At 40.3% G+C, this 24,624-nt stretch overlaps 1 protein-coding gene across 1 annotated transcript in view; it reads right to left on the reverse strand.

The window, feature by feature from the left end:
• Positions 1-13,422: 13,422 nt before the first annotated feature.
• LOC124265168 (putative carbonic anhydrase-like protein 1) overlaps positions 13,423-24,624 on the reverse strand; it is a 74,390-nt gene continuing 63,188 nt past the window's right edge. The window contains exons 6-12 of the mRNA XM_046699959.1: positions 22,774-22,869; positions 21,043-21,109; positions 19,849-20,003; positions 17,386-17,514; positions 16,723-16,762; positions 16,451-16,535; positions 13,423-16,024 (exon numbers count right to left, since the gene is read on the reverse strand). Coding sequence (XP_046555915.1) covers positions 16,510-16,535; positions 16,723-16,762; positions 17,386-17,514; positions 19,849-20,003; positions 21,043-21,109; positions 22,774-22,869 — 513 coding nt within the window. The 3' untranslated portion in view covers positions 13,423-16,024; positions 16,451-16,509. The remainder of the gene's footprint in view (positions 16,025-16,450; positions 16,536-16,722; positions 16,763-17,385; positions 17,515-19,848; positions 20,004-21,042; positions 21,110-22,773; positions 22,870-24,624) is intronic.

Genomic DNA, 24,624 nt, shown 5'->3' on the forward strand with positions numbered 1-24,624 from the left:
CTTATGGAATGATATTTTGTTCACATAATTCTAAAGTACAAGCAATTTTTTTGTAACCATGCTTAAATCAGTTATACATGGATGGGCTTTGTTTTAAGAATCTCTCAAATATTACACAGGCGACAAAACCTTTCCCACATCCATACGAAATCGTTGTCGATTGTACAACTATGACTATATCATAACAATGCGTTCATGAATTACTGTAAAATAGCGATGAGCGTATCCTGCCCCACCATTAACGCCATAAACACATGCAAAGGCTAGTGAAATGTTCAAGTGTAAAATAAAAATAATAACATGAAAACGGGAACGTATGGTACAAGTGAAAATTGGGAATTGTCTGTGACATATTTTTTGCCACTGCCACTCAAATTTGGAAATGACCTCCATATGTCTAACACAAAGCGTTTTGAAAGCTTTAATGAGGCCTTGAAATATGTAACCTGATTGAACAACTTCGTCATATTACGATCTTGATGAAAACTCAAACTCAACTGTACCTTAAAAGCTGTGAAATTTAAAACATCAAAGGCGGAGCTGCTGTAATATTGGGAAAGTTGCACATTGGAAAATTGAAGTCATCCTCTTATCAGCCTTGTGTGGCGTGCCCAGGTACTCTTTACCCGTAGATCTAAATAAGAATCCCATGTTTCTTTTATTTCAAGTTCACCTGGGTGTCTTTGGGAATGAGTGATTGAGTAGGTAGGTGGAAGGAAGGATGGTAAGTATCAGACGGTGTGAGCTTCGTTTGTCGCAGCATAGACTACATATGTGGGTATCGGTGCAAGTGTATATCGATGTGTGGGTATCGATGCAAGTGTATATCGGTATATGGGTATCGGTTGTGTAATTGCCGTGCAGGTGTAAATCGGTGTATGGGTATCGGTGCAAGTGTATATCGGTATATGGGTATCGCTGCAGGTGTTTATCGATGTTTCGGTATCTGTTCAGGTGTATATCGGTATATAGGTATCGGTGCAGGTGTATATTGAGGTGTGAGTATCGGTGCAAGTTTATATCGGTATATGGGTATCGGTGCAGGTGTATATCGGTGTGTGGGTATCGATGTAGGTGTATATCGGTATATGGGTATCGGTGTAGGTGAATAGCGGTGTTTGGGTATCGGTACAGGTATATATATGTGTATGGGTATCGTTGTAGGTGTATGGGTATCGGTGCAAGGGTATATCGGTGATTGGGTATCGATGTGTGGGTATCCGTGCAAGTGTATATCGATGTGTGGGTATCGGTGCAAGTGTATATCGTTTATCGCAGCATAAACTACATCGGTGCATGTGTATATCGGTGATTGGGTATCGATTTGTTTGTATTGGTGCAAGTGTATATTGATTTGTGGGTATCGTTGCAGGTGTATATCGGTGTATGGGTATCGGTGCAGTTGTATATCGGTGTATGGGTATCGGTGCAGGTGTATATCGGTGTATGGGTATCGATGCAAGTATATATCGGTATATGATGGGTATCGGTGCGGGTGTATTTCGATGTGTGGGTATCGGTGCATGTGTATATTGGTGTATTGGTATCGGTGCATGTGTATACCGGTGTATGGGTATCGGTGCAGGTGTACATCGATTTGTGGGTATCGTTGCAGGTGTATATCGGTGTATGGGTATCGTTGCAGGTGTATATCGGTGTATGGGTATTTGTGCAAGTATATATCGGGATATGGGTATCGGTGCAGATGTATATCGGTGTATGGGTATCGTTGCAGGTGTATATCGGTGTATGGGTATCGGTGCAAGTATATATCGGTATATGTGTATCGGTGCATGTGTATATCGGTGTATGGGTATTTGTGCAAGTATATATCGGGATATGGGTATCGGTGCAGGTGTATATCGATGTGTGGGTATCGGTGCAAGTGTATATCGGTATATGGGTATCGGTGCAGGTGTATATCGGTGTGTGGGTATCGGTGCAGATGTATATCGGTGTATGGGTATCGGTGCAGATGTATATCGGTATATGTGTATCGGTGCAGGTGTATATCGGTGTTTGGGTGATTTGTCAGAATGCAAAACGTGACCCCCAATTGATATAATGAAGTAGTCCTTGGTTATTTCCAGAGATTAATAATTACTTAGATGTGAGTAAATACTTTCAAAGCTTAGTTTAACATACTTAAAGTGGCCGTACATTACGTTAAGACATTCCCAGGAAATATTGACCTGGGCCCACTTGCACAGAACGATCTTAGCGCTACAATTATTGTCAATCCTTAAGATCGCGATCTTAGGCTTCGGCTACAATCACCATTCACCATTCACTTGCACAAGATCATTGTAAATTACAATCGAAACTTACAATCGGTCCGCACCAATTGTAAGGAGCTAAGAGTCTGTGACAAAATGGCGTTCAAGTTCAAGGGTCTGTTTCACGCAAATAATCAGCTATACGTTTGGAGATTGCTTTTATATTGCATAAAACTGTATGATTCGCCTCGACACTTCAACAACACGGAGCATACACCACCGATTTAACATCATTATTTGCGGTAGTGAACTACATAACTATCGAGTCGATATAAAGCACTACTCCCACCCGGTTCAGTGTTGGAAGATGTGTGAAACAACATACCTTTTTGATAATCAAGGAAAGGATAGTAACGAAAGGTGTCTGCATGTGATTAGCAATGGCCGTGACCTTTTCAATAACTCAAGGGCAGCTAATCTTAGTGTTTACACAAGATGGAAGTGGTTTCCCTTGGTATGTTATGCCGCTGCCGTAGACTCTGCCACGTCCAATGCATTGAATGTTGTGACATCTCAGAGCTCCACATATATCTTTTTCCGGTCACATTCGTGTCTTTGATTTTGCCTTAGTTTATAATTAAAATAATCTACAATTAGATAATGTGCAGAATCTAGTTTCTTTCTCATTCTTAAATCTAAACTTGAGTCGGACGAGAGACGAGGGTTCTTAATCTATGCATTTTAGATATAATACAAGTATTCATCAAACAGGAAAATACACTTGCTAATGCATTTGAAATGTGTGTAAAAAGGAATTTCACAATAAGAAACAAATAATTATCAACGAAACAGGGTTAAACAATTAACATACTGTGACTAAGTATTTAACAACACATACCACATACACAAAATATTTATTATTCATATTTCCCTGTCATGCATTTTCCACAACACTCATGTCACCTTTTCATATCTTTACAAAATTAATACTTGTGGGATATATTTGGGGTTTTACACTAAATACCCCGACCAGATGCGTATTAAACAATGTCTCATTAGCAACCACTGGCAAACCACACATTTAGGTGCTATATCATAAGGACATTTTGTTTATATTTAATGTTTTAATTTATTGCTGTATTTTTTCGCATTTCAATATTTTCAAAAATCATGGATAGGTATTTCTGGGGTTGCAATGTCTCATTCTTTGTTCATAAATCATGACAGTTAGAATGTAGAAAAATGTGTCAGCGTAACAGTGTTATCTTCACGTAATCGTTTCCTTCAAAGTTTTGTGGGATTTTTTTTTCATGAAAATTCTGCAAGGTGCGATTGAGGGAGGTGTGTGTTGTGTGCACTACCCAGTTCCACTTTTTATTTGCGCAGCATGCTATGCGCACTTGCAGACAACTGTAGACAGGAGTGGAGTTCACGAAATTCCTACCTCCACCGTTGAAGAGTTCAATCTGAGTTAAGATCGCGATCTTAGATCCATGCCGTCTTACAATTGCGCTAAGATCGGCCTTGTACAATTGGATTAGGGCAATTGTATGGTGATTGTAAAGTTGATTGTAAGGCCCTAAGATTGATTGTAACTAAGATTGCTCAGTGGGCCCTGAGTTACAAATGAATGAAACTTGGGTTGAAATCAAGGATCTTGTCACTGGTCCATTTGCTGGTCTCTCTCTCTCTCTCTTTCTCTCTATGTCTCCCTCTCCGTCTCTCTCTCTCTCTCTCCGTCTCTCTCTCTCTCTCTCTCTCTCTCTCTCTCTCTCTCTCTCTCTCTCTCTCTCTCTCTCTCTCTCTCTCTCTCTGTGTACACGACCTAAATTACATCGTCGTCCAGTGACAGGATTCCCTGCATAACCCTCTATCACATCTTATATTATATCCACCGAAGCATCATTTCAAAGGCAATCGGGCTAGTAATCGTCTTACCATATTTACGCACGTTGACAAGGCTACGAAATGTACAATTGAACCTAGTTAATGGCAAATTGAAGGTTTCGCGTCCGGAGAAATGTCAGCTATCAATTTCCGTTTGAAGATCTGTTCATGATTGACACCAACCAGTTGTCAAGAGTTTGTCCAGGTCATTTAGTGCCAGACTCACTACTTTAGGCTGACCACCGACCGGAGGGCTGACTGTCGGGAACAGCCTTGGACTGCGTGTCAGTCGAGGTTAATGATGCCACGTGTTTGCTCTGGCCGACAGTATAACGCAGGCTTTTGGTGCCAATGTTTTGTGGTGGAAGAATGATTTCTTAAAATCTATATTTACAAGCGCATATGCACATTGCAAACAGAATGGTATGTCTATTAGAACAATTAAGTTTGGTCCTAGGTGTGGACTTAAGTTTTCCCATGAAATGTGTACTAATCATTCACTTGTTTGTCATAATATGGTAGGTCTGCAACCCATAAGTGTACATATACCGAAATGTGGGTTCAAATCAATGCATGCATGCATACAAAACCGACATAACCTAATTATCCAATTATGCACATTGTCAGTCATTAATGATCGTTCAAACAGCAGAGTGGCATCAAAGATATATGTAAATGACATATAAAACTTCAGTTCAATTATCGATTCCGGCAAGAACTATTCAAGTCATGCAAATTTACGTTGTGTATTCGCAAACTCCAATAATATTTGCAGATTCACAACCATTCCTACAACGTATTGGTATTTTGTAATCTATCAAACACATATAAACATAGTTTAAGTAGTGCTGTGGATTATTCTCTCAAGAACAATTAACAAATAGTGATCTATGTACAATAAAAAAAGGTTTATGCAGGCTTAAGTACTACTTTATTTAAAGTTAAGCATCTTAACATTAAACAACATGTGTCCTTTGAAGTTCCATGCTTGGAACTAATGGCCTTGGCAGATGATTCCCCCTTTCAGTCTTGTTTTTATGGCATTCACATGCTTCCATACTTCTGCGGTCCGTATTTTTTATCATATTCAATCTCTTTTTCTGTTTAGCACAGAGCTCAATGCTAAGAGCGCCGATATTGTCCACTGATAAAGTCTTTGATCGATGTTTTTACTGATGTCAGGCCCACGTAGCAAATGTTAATTATCTCCTGTCTCGCTAACTACCAAATGTCAAAGTGCTTTGGATGGAGGAAAGATTGCTCACGAGCTCTTGTAAGATATAACTGACCCTGTCAATCAGCTACTATCAAGAAAGACTATAGTGAATTCTGGTCAATTTAGAAGGTCACTAAGCAAACGCTGTGGACTTGGAGCTCTCACTATCAGCTTTGATCATGGTTGTTCTCGCTCACTCAAATGGGGATTCTTGTATCTCTTTCATATTGCAAGACAATTTTATTAGTCAATCAGGGCACATTGGGAATGAATAAAAGACTGATAAAGAATAAAGGTTATTTTTCTTCCGAAATCGGTGCTTAAAAGGATCGAAGTAATTTGCATTCCTAAATCTTGTCTGAATCTGCAACCAAGTTTTATTTCACGTGCCAAATTTCCCCAGGGTTCGGGTTTAATTGCTTGAATTTCTATTGGCCAGCAAAACGTGCTTGGAATCAGCTCATTGCTTTCCAATATTTACAGTTTGCAAAATTTCGATTTTCACTTTAATTCGGGACAATCTACGCTTCGAGCCCAATATCCCAGAAGGGATCCAATAGTTTCCTCCTTCGCTTTGCAAATGCGTATGACACCGACCCATTTCGTTTTATTTGTAGCCGGCTTTTCTGATCGATTTTGATGTCCGGTTTATATAGCCGTATCGTTTTTCGACTAAACCGGTATACGCATGGGATTTTCGGCTCGCCATAGCAAATCAATGTTGAGTATTGTCATGTCTGTCGCATATTGGTATGTAAACCTAACATGATCTGACTACTCAACGTAATGCCTGTGACAACGTGCTGACTGCGTTCTTTTCGTAAAGCTGATCATTTTCATATTCATGTGATGTATGACATGGAACGTGAAGCGGTAAAGAATCACACCACCTGTCACTCACACCTCACTCCTACTACACCCAGTCCCCGGCCAACATACGCACTGCAAATCGCCGTGAAGAGCTGCATTTGTTTGGCAGCTGTGTTTGAATCTCAGGTGTGCGTGCAATAATGTTTAGTGTGTCAGCTCATCCTACCAGTGACCATGGGGAAAACGTCTATGGTCGTTATTGGGTTATACTTCAACATGACCGTCGTGACATATTTGAATTACTGTTCTAAACGGCATTTAACTGCAACTCAGTAACCTGATTGTGGTATAACTGCATTTATCAAACAGTGGATACCGATAAGTGAATAGTATTAAAGCAGTCCAGTAAACATGAACCTACTGCCCCATCCAACACAACCTACTTTCAATAAGCTCAATACAGGAACCCAATTCAATCAACAAACAAATGTCGCAAGATACAAATCTGTTTAGATAAGTTTCCCGATTTGTGAAAACAAGCATGGCATCATGTAAGTCTGCTCTAAACAACGAGTGGATAGACGGTTCACGCGGATAAACTATTCCTGGTTTCTAATTAATATGTGATGCTGACCAACTTCTCAACGTCTTCATTTACGACTGAAAGCTGAGCTGAAACTCCTTAAATTCAAATTTCCGGTAAACAATACAGATTCCAAGCAACCAATGCCTGTCGAAGGAGGTAACAGAATGGAAACCGTGTCATGGAAAACTGGATGTAATTGTGTCACAAATTGCGTGATGTACCAGTCACTAGATTGTCTTGTAGCTGGAGTATGTCTACCATCGTATAACACAAGCGAACCGCCACTTTATTATTATACAGATAGGAAAAAGCAGCAGTCCGCATGCTTATTCGGCCCCTCTACTGCCAGTGGTCTGTCTGCGCCATGCCGTACTGGTTTCATTAAAACTGGTAAAGGTCTGTGACATACATTATTTCTAACCTTCCTCCATCAATGAGCTAAATTAAAATGCTGTTAAACCTCTGTCTCATTAATTGTTTTGGTTTGTACAAAGTGTCGTTATTTGTCTTCATTGTTATCACGCATCAATCACATTATAGGGAACAAATTGAATGTAATTGTAGAATATGTCATGCATATTTCATGAATGTTTCATGCATGTTTCATGTACCGCTGTGTTACTACGGAATTTGCAGCTGGAGTTATAATGTTTTAACTTTCTGCCTTCTTCGTTGGAATCATTTCTTCATTCCGAGACTCTGGTGTGTTAAGTTCATGTAGGTGGAACTGGCTGCAGGTCATTCAGTTCGGGCATGAAGCTGACATATCAAAGAGGGGATAGATCTATATGAGTTCCCGAACCCACTGATCCTGCCACGCTTCAGAGACGTAACTGGCAACAGCATACAACTGAACCGCACCCGCTAGGGTAACATGTGAACACTCAGTAGACTAGAAAGACTTCCTGTACATGTTACTGGCGATGATATGGCCCACATATTATCACAAACTCTCCAGTATCTGCCGAACTGATTCCACTGGGCGTAAAAGGCAAGATAGTGGTTGAAATTATAATGGATGGGTCTCTGAAATTCAGTATGACAAGGGGTGTTCGCGAAAATGGCAAGCACGTACAGGTAGCACCCGTTACGCACGTCTCTGACCTGACGAAACCATGTGTGAAAGTATATATGTCAGGTAATACGAGACTGGAAGACTAGTTTGATGCAATAGAGTGGATGACCAGAGCAAGGCATGTTGCATGCTGAACAAAAGAAAGCCCAACGGAATTCTTTAATTTCTTAGTGGATATTGACGGATCGAAGGTACCATATTTGGTCTAATGGGTCTGATATTTTTCATCGGACTTCCAGAACCGGCGCTTATAAGAACCCGACGCTTATTGGAAGCCCGGCACTTTTTGCGCTTACTGGGTGTAATAAAATCTTAGTGTGCGTTACGTCAAAGTTTGCTTCGGGGAACTGTAAACAAGCGTGTCAATGCATGATTTTCCTGCATATAAGCGTTAAAGTTTACTTAATCGAAAAACAATTCTTCTTAAAAAGATCGAGGTTTCTTGAACAATTAAACATTGACGCTGAAATTCAGTAAAATCTTACACTGACACGCTTGCTTAAAACTCCCCGGCGCTGTGACTTTGGCGTAACGCCCACTAACAATATTTCGTACACGTTATACTTTACTAAGAGTGAAAATATGATGAAACAAGTTCTGATAGTTCTTCTCAAAGTTTTATTTGAAAACTAGAAAATAATCAAAGAAACAGCAATAATTCTGTGTTTCAGCTGCATGCACAGCTTCCCTGAATGTTCTATTATAAACAATAACAAAAAAAACCTGCGGGTATTTCTTAAACCGCTGCTTTACCCCCGGCGCGTATTGGAGGTCAGGCTCTTATTGGAGGAAATACGGTATTCAAAACGCAACTCAGAGAACGATTGACGAGATCGATAAACAAAATATTTACATTTGAACTTGTAGCTTTAGACGTTACATAAATTTCCTTTCAACATGGTTTTGTTTGTTCCGGTTTGCACATCATGCCGAAGGGAACGTATTGTTTCAAGATCAACGTGTATTCGCTTTGGGTAGGGGCTTTTCCCCGTCTTCAAAGGGGCTGTGGGGAGGCCTTGTGGTTAAAGTGATCATACCCGTGTTCCATTCTCCACAGAGGCACAACGTCTGCCGGGAAAAGCGACATAAAACCATACTCAGTCACTCCTATTCGTCCGTCTGTTCGCCCTTCCGCCTGCAGGTATTGCTTTGAATATTATTTTCTCCTAAACTACTGCACATGCTTAATGTTATCACAATATGTTCATCATGTCCAAGACTACAACCCGTGAAGATCCGGGTTAGAATTGGTCGTCAGTAACCCATGCTTGTCGTAAGAGGCGACTAACGGGATCGGGTGGTCAGGCTCGCTGACTTTGGTTGACACATGTCATCGTATCCCATTTGCGTAGATCGATGCCCATGTTGTTGATCACTGGATTGTCAGGTCCAGATTACTTACAGACCACCGCCATACAGCTGGAATATTGCTACCAAAAACAACAAACATACCAACCAGCCAACCAAGACTACAATTTCAAATTCAAAAGATTGAGAGGCTTTGTGGAACAGACAATGCCCTGATTGAGATGTTGCCGTTGTAAGATACGCAATCAAGGTGTATGACAAGGGTATTTGTGGCACATTTAAACGTCGTTAAAAACCTGAGTAAACACAAAGACTGGGCGGGTTTCAAATACACCTCTGGTATTTTATCCATTTTAGAAATAGAAAAGGCAGGGTGCAATTATATATCTGATATCAGCTGGCCAGTATTGGCAATACCTTACCTTTACGTCCAACATAATCTGAGATATCCACGCATTCGTAAAGGCTGATTTATGTAATGGAACAAGTCCGCGATTCCATGGTTCTGGAAATATACAAGAATAGGACTCAGAAAGATGTTTGTAAAAGGGTAATAACAGAAACTGTTAATCATGCCCTGATATATCCTCACAGACCAGTTCATCGCAGCTTGTAAAGTCATCACAATCTGCCACATATTTGTGCAATGGCTGATTTTGATTCCGTGTACATGTATATAGTTATCTCTTATGTACGACACTCCTTTTCACGAAGCCGATGAGCACAAATTTCACACATGATGTGATTGCAAATATGCAAACACAGAACTGTGAGTAGTTCTATTTAACCATGTAACCACAGAGAACGTGAGGAGGATGTATAACAAATATATCACCATTACCCTTGTTGTATCAGTGAAACTAAAACCGACAAAAATCGTCGACGGACACCAGAACAAAATCTGCTGTAAGTGGATTTCTGACAGCTTGATAGCTTCGTGCCAAATATTATATTTGAATAGTTTGACATCTAAAGCCTGTGTCAACAGAAACAAGTTACTGTGGATCAAGAATCGTCGAATAGTCGAATCTGCTTTTTAGCGGAGAATGTTTAATAATATAAATATCGAAGTGTTTTTCGCTTGTATTTAGTAATCAGAAGCAAACTGAGTTTCAACTTCGTGCTTCCATTGAAAGTGACATGACGTGACCGTATTTGAACAGCCTTACAGTGAGTGAGTATGATTTTACGCCAGCTTGTGTAATAAACCAGAACTTTCATCGAATGGGACACCAAAGATTGACTTCACATGTGGTAAATTGTACCCGGAGTGACGAGCAAACACTTTAACCACCCGGCTACCACACCCACTTGCAGCTGATCAGTGACAACCAACATGTGGCATAAGGACATAAGCAAGTTGAAATATCATAGGGTCGTCGTTTAATTTCAAATAATGTGATGATGTACTGTTGCGACTGTCGTTTCGATAGAGCCACGGTAACAACTGTATATCTGTATATAAGTGTGATTCTCAGCAAGGTCATGCCTGCTTTGTTTTTGTCTAGTTTGTTGTTGGCCTAAGTGCATGTATAAGCCTATTATGAACCTGTCAGACACACCTTTCCATATTCCAATATCGTGTTCAATTACTAACATGAAATAATTACCAATTGGTGCAAATATTCAAATGCTCTTTATTCATAATAACCTAATATTACCCTAAAACGCGTTTTTGTGTTATTTTGTACATTCTTGTCATGGCGTTCTTGTTGCAGGCGATTTGTCAATTGAAGAAACGTACGTCGTACCTTCCTAGCATTTAGAAACTAACGCCAGGTAGAATGTAACTGTTCATATGTAATGAAAGGCAAAGGTTACCATGACATACAGAATACACAGAGAATCGGTCAAAAGGTATCACCACCTTGAAAGGATTCATAAATAATAGAAACAGCAATGAAGAGCTACAGCCTATATAAAGATTGCTCCTGACATATGGAAATGGAGCCGTTGAGAATGGCTCCTTAAGCATTGATGAACACATTGTCTTCTCAATGAGGCCACATCACCTTGAAGGCCTGGCTATTAGTACTCCATACCTGCTGAATAACAACTTTCGTTCCATTTCAGACATAACTGACTGGCGACTGGTTAGGGGAACCTACGGGTCAGGGTAACATGTTGATAATGTCAGATAAAAATAAATAGTACAGTAAGATGTTGTGCAATGGGTTCTTTCCAGGATGGTGATGGTCTGCCGGCTTAGATACTGCAGATGTATTTTTGTCTACGGATTGTTATCTCACATAATATGTCCTCTTGGCCAGCGATGGTATTGGTGGTGAATTATATCATTGTCTGAAACCACTGTTGATACAAGGTTCGAATCAAAATGTGTTGCCTTGAGACGAGTGGCTACAACGAGGAGATTTCTGAAGTGGAGATCCAGTTAAAAATTACATGTGTTGTGTTCCTGGGAGCGTGTTCTTACATTTCAGTTTGAAAACGATCAAAAGTGTGTGTTTTTTCTTACTTTGCCATGATTGCTTATCTCGTCGCAACCATAATGGGGTTTAGATAAATGGCATTTGATGGAACAACATGAAGCAGTTGCTAGAAACGCGCCATTTGGTTCAAAACGCTTCGTCGATTTTATATCAATAATTGAGCTGGTTCAAAATACTAATGTTCATATAAAGTTTTAAAAGTGAAAACATTCATGCCACAATTACCCCCGCCTCTTAGTGTATTTCAAAGTTTCTGGCTACATGAATTTTGAGTTGGATCAGATTGCAGAGTGGGATGAGGTATCAGCATAAATTTCCCAGAGAACTAAAACGCATCACTGTACCAATGTATCCCTAATTATATAATGTTCTGTTGGCCAAGACATTTAACTGCTGAATTTCTGTGGAATACATAGAGCACACCAGCGCACTGTCGTGTTTGCTACAGCTATATGACATCTTGAGATCTGTGTGAAGCATTAAGTGAAGCAGGTCCCAGATGTCACCTCCTTTGTGACACCCAAACGTACAGAACTGCGATTCGAGCCCACGACAATAATTTCGCAGGGGATGACAGAGGAACAGGTTGTGCGGAATATGTGGCCTACCATCAATGATTCGTTGTTGTTTTTCCTTATAAATAGATGATTTCAGTTGGTGATGTTTTCAAAATATGGCGACTGTCCTTGATCATCGTCATCTCACTTTGTTAGCCTGCCAGGCCTGGCTCTGCAAGCACTCGGTGTACATCGGTGCACGGGGTACCACTGTTTACCATGTGCCTTTGCTCAAAGGTTCATTGAAGTCACTTAATGTCCGCACGACCAATCAATCTAATTGTCCGCAAGTAGAAAGGGATAGAGCTGTTGTAATATAAAATTATAGAATGTCGATTCAGTAGTTCCGAATGCGAACAGTGTCAGCAGCTCGGTACGTGGTCAATGTCAGCCCTGATGCTGCTCCAGACTCTGAGGTGCGTGTGGTTCTGAAATCCCCGCACACTCTAACAATTCAGTTCTTGCGTTGAAAAACACGACGTCGACATAAACATGGCCTTGGTTCCTGTTGCAATTTCCGCTGAAGTCCCGTTTTTGAAGCTGACATGACCAGAACCGTGTTAAATGCAAAGAATTCTGATTACAGAGAGCGGCACTGGTGTGGCCTTGATGAGACGGTGCGGTGGCCAAAAACAAAACATAACACCTTTATGGAATCTATAATGTCTTGGAGTCAACAGGCGACACATTTGGGAAATGTGTGTGTGTTTGAGAGAGAGAGAGAGAGAGAGAGAGAGAGAGAGAGAGAGAGAGAGAGAGAGAGAGAGAGAGAGAGAGAGAGAGAGAGAGAGAGAGAGAGAGAGAGAGAGAGAGAGAGAGAGAGAGAGAGAGAGAGAGAGAGAGAGTGTGTGTGTAGTTTCCGTTATATACATGTATTGTTCAGTATATGTCACACAAGGTAGAGACCTGTACCATTGTAGCAATTTCGGAAAAGCACGTCCATATGTCCATGGATATAATGCTGACTCATCAAGGATAATGTGATAGAGTTGAGTGATGAACTCATGATTCACGAATCCTTGTTACAGCGTTAAATCACATGTAACAATATTGCAAACACGACAAGCAAGACGGAGATGGGACCTCACGTGTAATCCGTGAAGTGAATGAAACCCGGGTGCCCGATGAATGTTGTAGAATAGTGTTGGGATACCCGAAGCACCAATTCAAGGGACGACTGAATTCATGGAAAACACGTCCTTCTATAGCTACTCATTTGTGTTTGGGGAGATTTACCAGTGTGTTCACGAACTTTCTTTTCTTTTCTCCCACCTACAAAGGTTCACACCCTATTAAATGAAATACCAAACTATGAAAAAATGAAAAATAGTTTATTGAACAAAGAAATATTATTGCATCCACAAATGTAGTTTTTCAATACATATTCAACCCTAACACACCTTCAACAAGCAAATATTGGTTCTAGAGGAGAAATATAATGGTAGACCCAACGTCATATGAAATATGTACAAATGAATGTGTAAGGAGGGTACACGATCTGTTGCCTGTTACCAGTAGAGTGATGTCTCAATGCCAGAATTTCTGAATCTTGTGGATACATTCAGCAATCGTCACATGCAGTCATCTCATGTGGCGGCCATGGTCATTTGTGTACCTTAATGCTAAGAGCGACGGTCTTTAAGTAAAACTGCATTACCCTCTTATATTCATACACGTGCTTATTGTTTTCCCTACTTTTGTTTTGGATGTGTTTTTCCTGTCGGCACCAACATGTTAAATCTCTTAACTGATATAATTACCTAATTAAATCTCGGGCAAAACATACATTCACTTAAAATTGCGTTAGAGCAAATAATTACGTGAAAAAATATTCCGAAGCTGAAATGTGTTGCCAAGCACTGCAAATCTAAGACCCAAAAGCAAACGATGATACCCGTAGCAGTTAATATTATTCGCAATAAAATCATTAATGTTTGTGTCATGTAGAAATACGGGATTTTGGTGCATGTTGTACGTATCATATCGTCGAAAATGTGTTGTTGACAAGACTAAATGCATAAATGAATGAACATTCCTAATATTCTTCGTCGAGTCCTTTGCTCTCCATCGTATCTGATGTATTAATGAATGTATATTATATATGCATATATCAAGTAATACAAGACGGCATCCGCTGTGCTATACCGTACTTCCATCTGTGTTGCTTTTCAAACCAGCGTATAGATGAGTGAAGTTTGCCCATCGAAACTCAAATGAGTACAAGCTCCAATCGTAATCATGCATTGTAGTCCACCCATGTGGTTGTTCCGGAAACAAACATTACTATTATTAGCCTATGTTTTAATCAACTTAATCAAATGTAATGTCATCAGATTTAAATCGAGCACTTCAGCACGTAAACAATTTGTCAGGAATAATAGAAATATATGTGCTTGATGGCCGCAAGTCGGGATAATTAACTGAACGTGCTGAGCTTATATTCCAAACAAGCAAAGCTGATTATTGTCCTCCTCAAAGTGCTCTCGAATTTCCCACAATCATCAGTACGACTGCAGCGAACGTTTTAAGACGTTCTTTTGCGCCATTCAGCACGAAGGTATTCCAGGTATTTTACTCCATGACAAAACAAGGTAACACAAGGTTCCATGCATAAGTACAGGAAACAATCACAAATTAACGATTATGTTCATATGACTTAGGATTCAAAACTTTGTTGAATGACGAATCTCTTATCACAAAATACACACTTGCAGCACAAATGTTTAAATGCAGTGTTTTAAACGCTTTTAAAGTGCGTGTTTCGAAAAATTAGACAGGAGCACATCTTTGACCCAAACTGTCTATTAAACTGTACAAACATAAGGCAAAGCATCACCTGTGCGTACATACCTGTCCATACCTACTTTATTGTGCCTTGAAGTTAAGGGCTTAAAATATGGCTGAAATACTGTTGATGTTACTTACAATCTTAACCCACTCACTTGAAGTTACGGTAGTTCCCCATTTTCGCCCTTTGTTCATACTTAATAGCCGGAAATCCAAAGAAGCATGTTCAGGAAGGAAAGGCAACGAAATTAGCAATTATTTTGAATTCTGAGATTGTGGTTGACTTACAAAACAGATTTGTGTCAGACCTAACTGTACTTACTCACGTAACCGTGTATGAAGTCAAGGTCATAAGAAGGAGTCGTATATGAAAGTATATCATTTTCTGATACGGTCTTCTATGAATATACAGTTTGATTTGTTTGCTTTATACCTTTACAATAAACAACCTATCGGTGCTACTTGTCATTTTCTAACACAATACGCATACAACAAATATGGCTTAATGGAAGTAAGTAATAACAATTCTTGGAATTAGCACATGTGGCTGATTTGCCAGTTTGCATAGTTAGCATGTAATTCATCCTCGTAGTGTAGCACTGCCACTCTCCCTCAACCTCATCGTATACCTACCCCATGGAAGACACCAAAGACAACCACTCAACCGTCTCTGAATATGAGATGCTCTCTGATCAAATATTCAAATTTCAGTAGATACACATACACGTCATTTATCTTGATGAAGTCTTGCTTTGGATGCCTTTTGAAGGTACCGTCACATTTGTCCATGTAAGGTAATCGTCGATGGTAATGTCAAACAGAGCCCCTTGTCCTATGAACTAGACATAAATTGTCAAATTAGTTTCAAATAAAACGAAACGCTGTTTTAGCATAGTTCCGTGAACCAGCCTCAGATGCACATTTTGTTGATTTCCCCTGCAGCACACTTTATAGATGCTTGTTGTCCACGGCTGGTCAGTTCGCTACCATCCTCTGATGAGAAATCCGTCGCTGTACTCCTCGACATTGTTGCACCGTTACCACTATATAATCGTATTTCAGCTGTCCCTTTAGAATTCCTCCAATACCAACCCAGAGAAAGACTAAAGGTGAATGTGATGAACAGGCAGACCTGTGGGGAAAATGTTTCTTCGGATAAGATGATTAGATTCGATATTATCATGACAAAATTAATCGTGGTGCGTGAGAAATTCTCACTTGGATTTCCACACATGTACAAGAATGGCCACTCACAAAATAGGGTCAAATGAAATGGAAAACCTATTATAATAAACGATGGAGGTAGACGGTATAGACACTAGAAGTAATTACCGTGGTGTAGTTTCTGATTCAACACGACATGGTGAAGTTTGTTTTGCTTCTTGTAAGGTTTAATTAATACATAAAACACATATTGACCAACATTTGTGTACGTTCGTTTACGTTTAATACTCAGACAGCAGACCACTACAAATGTTTAGCTTGTCTTTGGAATACTGTTATTACAAAAATTGGCATGCCCAAGATTCGTTGGGTTCAGTGGAAGGAAATGTTTCACCTGTTCAGGTAGTGAGAAGTATTTTATCCCCGTGATGTCTTTGTGATACAGTTGATCAATCATGTGACCTTGTATTTGTCATTGACTGAAATTAAAGGTGAGACAAAGCGTTATAAACTATTACAAATAATATATAATTGTATTGACACTAAGTTCAAACCGTTGTAAACGCGAACGTCAATCTCAAGATAAATTAAACACTTGGAATAAAGTTAATACCTTCTAGAGAATGAAATACAATAATCCAAAATAAGTATTGATAATTGATTTACCTTCATAAAATGTTATTTTCTTTACACCACAGTTCTGTTCCTTCAACAAAAAAGAAATGATTAACAGTTACTTGAGGACACACACATTTATACACAGACCTGTGTTTAATGTTCCTACAGCAGTGTAAATACACAACTATATTTGGTTTACTTTGAAAAACCTCTCAAATAATCGTCAATACGTTTTATACGTTCAGCAAACAGACGTAGATACAAATATTTAAGTTCTACGTCACATAAAGAGGTAAATAGTCCACATTAACTGCTTCTTTCACTCCAGTGAGACATACCGATATGTGAATATGTCATACAGAAACAACAACACTGCTTTAAATACATATATATCCTACTTTCTTTCTCGTCCTGGACAAAGCACAGCGAGTTCGCTGATCGTGAGACCAGCCACACATGAGGAAGGACTTGTGAATATTGTTTTACGCATCACTCAGCAATATTCCAGATACATCATGACTGTCGGTATATCTCACTGGGCAGGTCAATTCACCGTTTGGCAACGTGAGCAACGACCAATGCTAAGATGACACAACCATCCTCCTTCAAGTCGACACTCAATGCAGGGGGTCCTGGGGACCAATTATTCCACGAGTCCCTAGGGCACAAGAATGAGGAAGGCCACCCACATACTGTTCGAATATTACCTACCTGTTTTTTAGGTGCTATATTTGTTCTGATGGTGCGTCTATTTAAAGGCATCGGTGGACGGAAATTGTTCTCCATAAGCACCTGGGGCAATCCTTCGTGCGCCTTATGCAGCTGGCGCAAGCTATTTAACTGTGAAAAGGAAAAAGTAATTTCACATAAGAGTAATGCATCAGACATAAATTCCTGTCAGTGTTTGTGTAGAGATTCCTGGTTGCCAATGCTCACTGTGATGCACGTCTACATGTACCAAGGGCATATGGCAATAATTAGTTTACTTTGGCACTGGCTTCCTAGTCCTTCTTGACTGTTGCAATAGATACACGTTCCAGCAATAGTTAATTGACTGTGGGATGGAAAGAGAAAGATGTATTTTTAGAAAAAGCATGATCTCAGACCTGTTGGTCTGAATGTCCTCAAAACAAAAGTACCGAGAGATGGTTGACCAGAGCAATGTAGTTATATTCGATTATCCTTACTGTATCTTTCTGAAATCAGAGGACACATATCTACATTATTTTTTGGTCTTCATCACCATGATGTGGGAATAGGCGTGACTTTTATAGTTGTATCAAAACCTAATCCACCTTCTTAATAATTTCCATGCACTAAAAACGGTTGCAAGGGCACTATTGATATACTTTGGTTGTCCCTGTGAACATGGTTTTATAACGCTTGAAGTAAAATTCCAACACTAGTCGCAAAGCTGGGAGTAACATATTTTACCCATCTAGGGGATAGGTACAAGTGCAAAGATAACGATCGGCGGCATTTGTTTATTCCGCTGTGTTTATTGATCTATTGATGGAGAAGAACTGCACTCATATTATTTAATAGTCTTAACTAGATATCGATAATTTGCTGTCAGAGATAGTGGCAATATACCGACAGTTGGGTCACGTCGGACCCCAGTGACTATAGCAACTGATGCTTATAGCATAATGTGTTGATCGGGTTTCGTCTGCTTAAATTATCGCAGATATCTTAACTGTTTTCTTTGTTCTTTATGGACATCCAATTATTCCGAAACATTTGTCTAAAACTCGGATACAACGTACCAAGTAAATGAGCCCTTTCAACCTGGGAGATATTGTTACCACATTTTCATGTTAAATGTTTTGGTTGCAGATTATATGTATCATTAATTTGTATAAGTGGCAGTCGGGTAGCCCAGTGAATTAAGTGTTCATTCGTCAGGAACAAGACTCAAGTTCGATTCCCCACATGGGTATAATGTGCGAAACCCAGAGTATTCTATCACTGTATATGATATTAATATCAGAGCGAGTGAATGGCTCAGGAGGTACAAATCGATGTGCAGAGTTGTATCACTTAGTAAAGTCAGAATCTGCTAATCGCGGTTTCGAAATCGTATTTCGCCTTGATTATATGTATCAGTACTCTAACCATGACAAATAGTTCACTACTGAAACAGGAGGAATTCACCCAAAACACGAACTCCCTGGAGTCGACACATCTGTTTGTAATTACGACACTTTAAACGTTTGAACATTGCTAACTTAAATAGTGACTAATCATTGGTTATGATGTACATTCGAAATACCAGCTTGTCGTATACTTACGGGATATATCAACTTAACAGACCACACTAGGAATTTTCATGTAATTTCACAGTTATTTATAGTATTGAACTTTCCCTAATGCTTGGCAAGGCTGGGTATACAAGTTGATGGAAATCATTAGTATAAAATCCCCCGTCTAGACAAGTCGGATCTCAGCCTTATGAAGCGTAAATAGATTAAAATAAAGGCCATAAAGGGCTCGGTTTGCATTGAAGAGTGAAAGGAGGCTCCGGTTAGGTCGGCGAATATCAATACAAGTTAAACATTGAAGATCTCTAACGAGAACATGTATCCTGCGAGCAAATTTTATGACAATGAATATCGCGACCCCGGGTAGTGCCCCCTTGCTGTGCAAGGCACAGTTTGTCGTGAGTTTGAATCCCTTGTTCGCCACGATATAGATCCTCGTAGGTAAACCTGATCTTATTGTTGTTGTATTTTTGTTTAAGCTTTCGACCTGCGATGCTGATACCTTTCAACTCATATTAACCTGAAACATCGTAATGTGACAGACATGCTCTAAAAACGGTGTTCACTTTGACGCTGAGTGGAAAAGCATGAACATTAACGTGTTCAAGACGATCGATTTTTGTCATCTCAAAATAAGAGGTAACTAATTGGCTTATATCTCTTAGGGGACTTTGTTAATGTGTCCTTATTGTATTAAAATATAGAGATAGGAGAATGGGATGCAAAGACGTTTCCAGGTTATTCAGCACAACACCCAAGCCTGAGTAGTAAATGTCTAAAGCTGCATGACGTATTTCTCCCCACATAAGGTTAAGACGCTGTGACTGAAACACTGTACAACGCGTCGGAAAACCCATCTCACTCACTCACTCACTCACTCACTCACAGAAATATGTCAGAAACCAGGTCTTACTTGATCTTTCGTAACATACAAGGGTTTGTTGAGTATAACCCACGTGACTGTTTCCATGCAGCTCGGTTGCGTCTGTGAACCCTCGTAAGTGAGGTAGGAATCAGTTTCAGGTAATAAATGGAATATAGAAAATCCACCAAGCTGTAAAATATCCCCTGCAACACAATTGCCATACTTCAATATAAAAACAAATCAAAAATTCATCCAAACTAAGAATTATCAGTGGAATTTCAACCATATTACAACAGATGTTTATGAATCACTGTGAGGGTGCCCACCAGTTTGAAACACACGCAAAGGCAAGTCAACAAACATGTGCAAGTCGCAACAGGGATTTACATAAGTCAAATGAGGCACATTTTGAAATGTCTACCATAAAACATCTTGAAAAATCAAAGCTAAAAGAGTTTCAAAAGGCGCTCGTGTTGCATTTCTGACACGAGAATCATTTGAGCAAGAATCATCTGAATCTCATTGGTGGAGTGAACTTGCTCGTGTGTACCTCAAACGCTGTACAATATTGACATCAAACGCCGGAGTAAACTAATGGTATGGAAATGAACGAAACAAGATGTTCGATATGGCATATCTGACGCTAAAACGTCCCGTGTTCTGAGTTTGTCAATCCGAGCGAAAATTTCGATTTACATGCATGAAGAAACAGCTTCATGGTTTCCCGTATCTAGTACCCAAACTTATCAAGATATGCTATTTACGAGGATGTGCAGTATTTCACATGATGTTGTCTCAATAATCTTCAGAAGGCATACTCTTTAATTTTCTGCATGTGGTCCTGCATGGAGACAGATATGTAGTTACATCTAAGGTCAGGGCGTTTTGTGACAAAATGAATCAAGGAATGAAGTTGTCCTTAAGGTTTTCGTATGGGGTTGTGGTTACAGATTCTTTTCTCAAACAGCACAAAGGCAGGAAATGGCTTTGACATGCGATTACAGTGCATGTCGAGTGATCGGCTGCCTTCACTGATAATATGCCAATCCATACACTAGATACATATGGCCTTTTTGTGCAACACAAATAGATGCCATCATTTTCCTACCATGTTTTTCCTTTGTACCTATACATATAAACCTGTCAGTAGAAATTGCAAAGGTAGTTATATTTGGGCATATACAGTCCATGTTAAACTTACTTGAAGGAGCATGACATAGGGATAGAAAATGTTACTCTTACCTTTGAATTTTGTTTGCTGTGATGCTTGCACCAAAATTTCAAATTCAGTATTCTTTTCCTCGCCTATCTGTCGATCAGAAAGAGAATATGTGTCGTTGTAGACAATTTGTCCTGTGATTTGACATTGTTCAAAATATGTGCTCAAAAGTGAACATACATTGTATACTCAGAGGCAAAAGTTATTGTGACATGGAAATGTCTCCTTAGTATGATACGTTTTTGGATTTGAACCAGAGAAATAGTGTGTTGAAGAAACACAACCAATTGTTTTTCAAACTGCACGAAATTTTCAGGACGCATGCCAGATTCGGGAAAGATGGCCACAATTATAAGTCAGAAAAACACCTCCATCCATCATTCTGGAACATGTTTGACAAGCCACGTCTCCGAGATAATGGCATATAGAGAGCTATAGTCTGGTACCTCGCAGTGTGACGTTGCTCGTCGATTCAACGTCCAGAGAAACACCAGTTAGCACTTATGGTGACGTTTTCAGCAGAACAGTCACGCTATAGACCGACCAGTTGTGGCAGCCCAACAGAAACGACCCCATTTGAAGACCGTTTGATACCTCCGAAACATGTTATAGCCAGCATACCTTACAGGCCGTACCATACCTGGCAACATAGGTGTATCTGCGAGAACAGTTCAAAGACATCTTCGCGTCAACGGCATCCATGCCAGACGTCCAATCCAACAGCCAGTTCTGATGCCAGGAGGTCGAGTCAACGTCTCCAGTGCAGCTGACAACACTTTTGATTGGGAGCAAGTGAGTGGATAACAGCTTTCCATACCGATGAATCACGTTTCCGTTTTCACAGGACAACGACAGGGCACATGCGCACAGGTGAACGTTACATCAGCACATGTATTTTGGAAGGAAACGTTTTTGGTGGTTTCGTTAGGATCTGGGGTTAGATTATAGTTGCAGATGCCAATGGATATGGTTGAGGGGAGCATGAATGCTAGGGGGTACCGAGCCGTGATTTTGCAAATGGACGCTTTACAGTTTTATAACAGAGCAGACCAAATTGACGTTTCAACACGATAACGTCAGACCACGCGTTGCTCGAGTTTTACAGCAGTGTTTTAGTCAAAACCTTGTGTTACTCTGGCCTGCAAGATCCCCTGATTTGTCACCCGAATCCTTCAACAACGGTACAGGGACACCGCCAAATCAAGAACGACCTGAAGGATGAACGTTTAGCAGCGTCAATGAGGCGGAGGTGCCAGGTCTGCATCAATGCACAAGGTGGACACACTTGCTACTTACTGTGTGAACCTGCTTGTGAACGCCCTCTATTGTTAAATGCCAGGTGCGCTGTTCTTATCAGCTGGAGATTGTTACCACACCTTGAAACAATTCTCTTTCCACGTAATGACATTGTATTCGCGGCAGTAAACAATTACAATTACAAGTGCTGTATTTGTGCCACACTAACTTTTGCCTCTGTGTTTAGTCATATTTTATAGGCGTTTCGCAAGAGCAACGTTCCAAGTCGTCAGTTGCCTGATGGTTCACATTCGACCAGGTTACACGCTGTGATCACAGATTCTGATACTTTTGTTACGACAAGCATGAACTACTGGAGATCTATTCCATCAACAATTGTGTTTGTTTCATGTTTGCTTTAAAATATATTGACACAAAATACTTTTATCTAATGATCAACAGAGTGTAAAGATCCTTATGAGATTATATACAAATGGACAAAAACTGATTGTACTCACCATACCAAATATAGATATAGCTGCAATACCATGGGGCATCATTTGAGATTCTGTGAAGTTGCTGTACAAATCATGGTTATATCCATATATCTGTAACTAAAACGTGCATGTTTCCCATTAATAGTTGATTCATACTGAGATCGGAATGGGTGTTCTTAATTACTTTGTATTCGGATAAGCAGACAAAACAGCATAAAATATAATATTATGTTGTGTTTGGGATTACACTTAGTCAGTAAAGTTCTGAGAAAGTGTAATCCCAAATATACCAGATATTACATTTGACGACTTTCTAAATGACATTGTGTATTCAAAACATAGCATAGTTTCCCCATCGAGAGTGTTGACTTTTGAGTTGTGTATCCACACAAATCACCAACGTAGGACAGAACACGATAGAGTTCCATTGCAACAGTGACGTTACGTAAAAGAATTCGCATTGGCGTTTATATATTACCGGGCAAAGGAAAGCCATCCCTTTAAAGTAATTGTATAAAAACACACAAATGCTGAACCCAAGCAGAAAACATTCTCCAATACGCATCATGGTCACAATAACAACGCAGCTGTCCGAAAACTTCGAACGAATCGTGCATTTTTTTAAAGGTGAAAAAGGCAATTGTGGAACATGGGTCCAAAGGCAACTACATGGTCGTGGCATAATGCCGATGCTGGACAGAGCAAACATGCAGTAAAAAACACACCGGCCGAAGACCTCTATATCCAGCAGATCCACCTCCGGAACAGATTCGTGACGGCGACGGCGAGGACAGCACTAAGACACGCCATCAGCAGGCGAACAGTCCTTCCAGCTTGGAATGGCTGGTGTGCGTACCTACGTCCGCTTCCGTTGAATGACCCTGAACCGTCTACGCCGTCAACGCAGTTTGGAAGGGGCACGAACTGTACGCTGGTGGCAGTGACGGGACTGGGACAGTGAGTGAGTTTAGTTTTACGCCGCACTCAGCAATAGTCCAGCTATACGGCGGCGGTCTGTAAATAATCGAGTATAGACCGGACAATCCAGTGATCAACAGCATGAGCATCGATCGGCGCAATGGGGAACCGATGACATGTGTCAACCAAGTCAGCGTGCCTGACCACCCGATCCCGTTCGTCGCTTCTTACGACAAGCATGGGTTATTGAAGATCAATATTCTAATCCGGACCTTCACGGGTGACTGGGACAGAGTACTCTTTACAGAGCCTGAGGTAAATTGGTTCAGTCTTTACAGAAACGATGGCAGAGTTCGACGTAGAGGAGAGCGACTGGAGCCAAGACTGGGAGAAGTGCATCCCTTTAAAGGGATGGAGGAGGGGCGGTGGTATGGGGCGGCATTTGTGGCCAGAGAACAGCAAGACTGGTTATCATTCGAGGAAATCTGAATGCCAGGCATTACAGGGTTGAAGTGTTGGGACAGTTTGCAGCATGACAATGCAAGGCCTCACACTGCCAGAATTGTTCGAGAATACCTGCACAACGTTAACATCAACGTATTGCCTTGGCCAGCGCGTTCTCCAGACATGAACCCCATTGAACATCTCTAGGATAACCTTGATCGTCAGCTGAGACAGCGTGTACCACCTCCAGCGAACCAACGGGAACATGAACAGACTCTCTTGGACTGGATTCCCACTGACTGACGACGCCAATGATTGTGCTGGCGTGTATGGATGCCCTAGGTGGTCACACTCGACCTCCTGTCACTCAAGGGACTCTTTATGCACTTTGTGAATGAACTGATTGGTGTAATTTTGCTATTTTGACCCCTTGACTCTTTCTTAATGAATTGCAGCAAATGCAAGGCCAGCATTACAATGACTTTTCAGTCACATTATTGGAAAATGATT

This window comes from Haliotis rubra, unplaced genomic scaffold, assembly GCF_003918875.1.
Source record: "Haliotis rubra isolate DU_JTF1 unplaced genomic scaffold, ASM391887v1 Scf121, whole genome shotgun sequence".
Classification (NCBI taxonomy): domain Eukaryota; kingdom Metazoa; phylum Mollusca; class Gastropoda; order Lepetellida; family Haliotidae; genus Haliotis; species Haliotis rubra.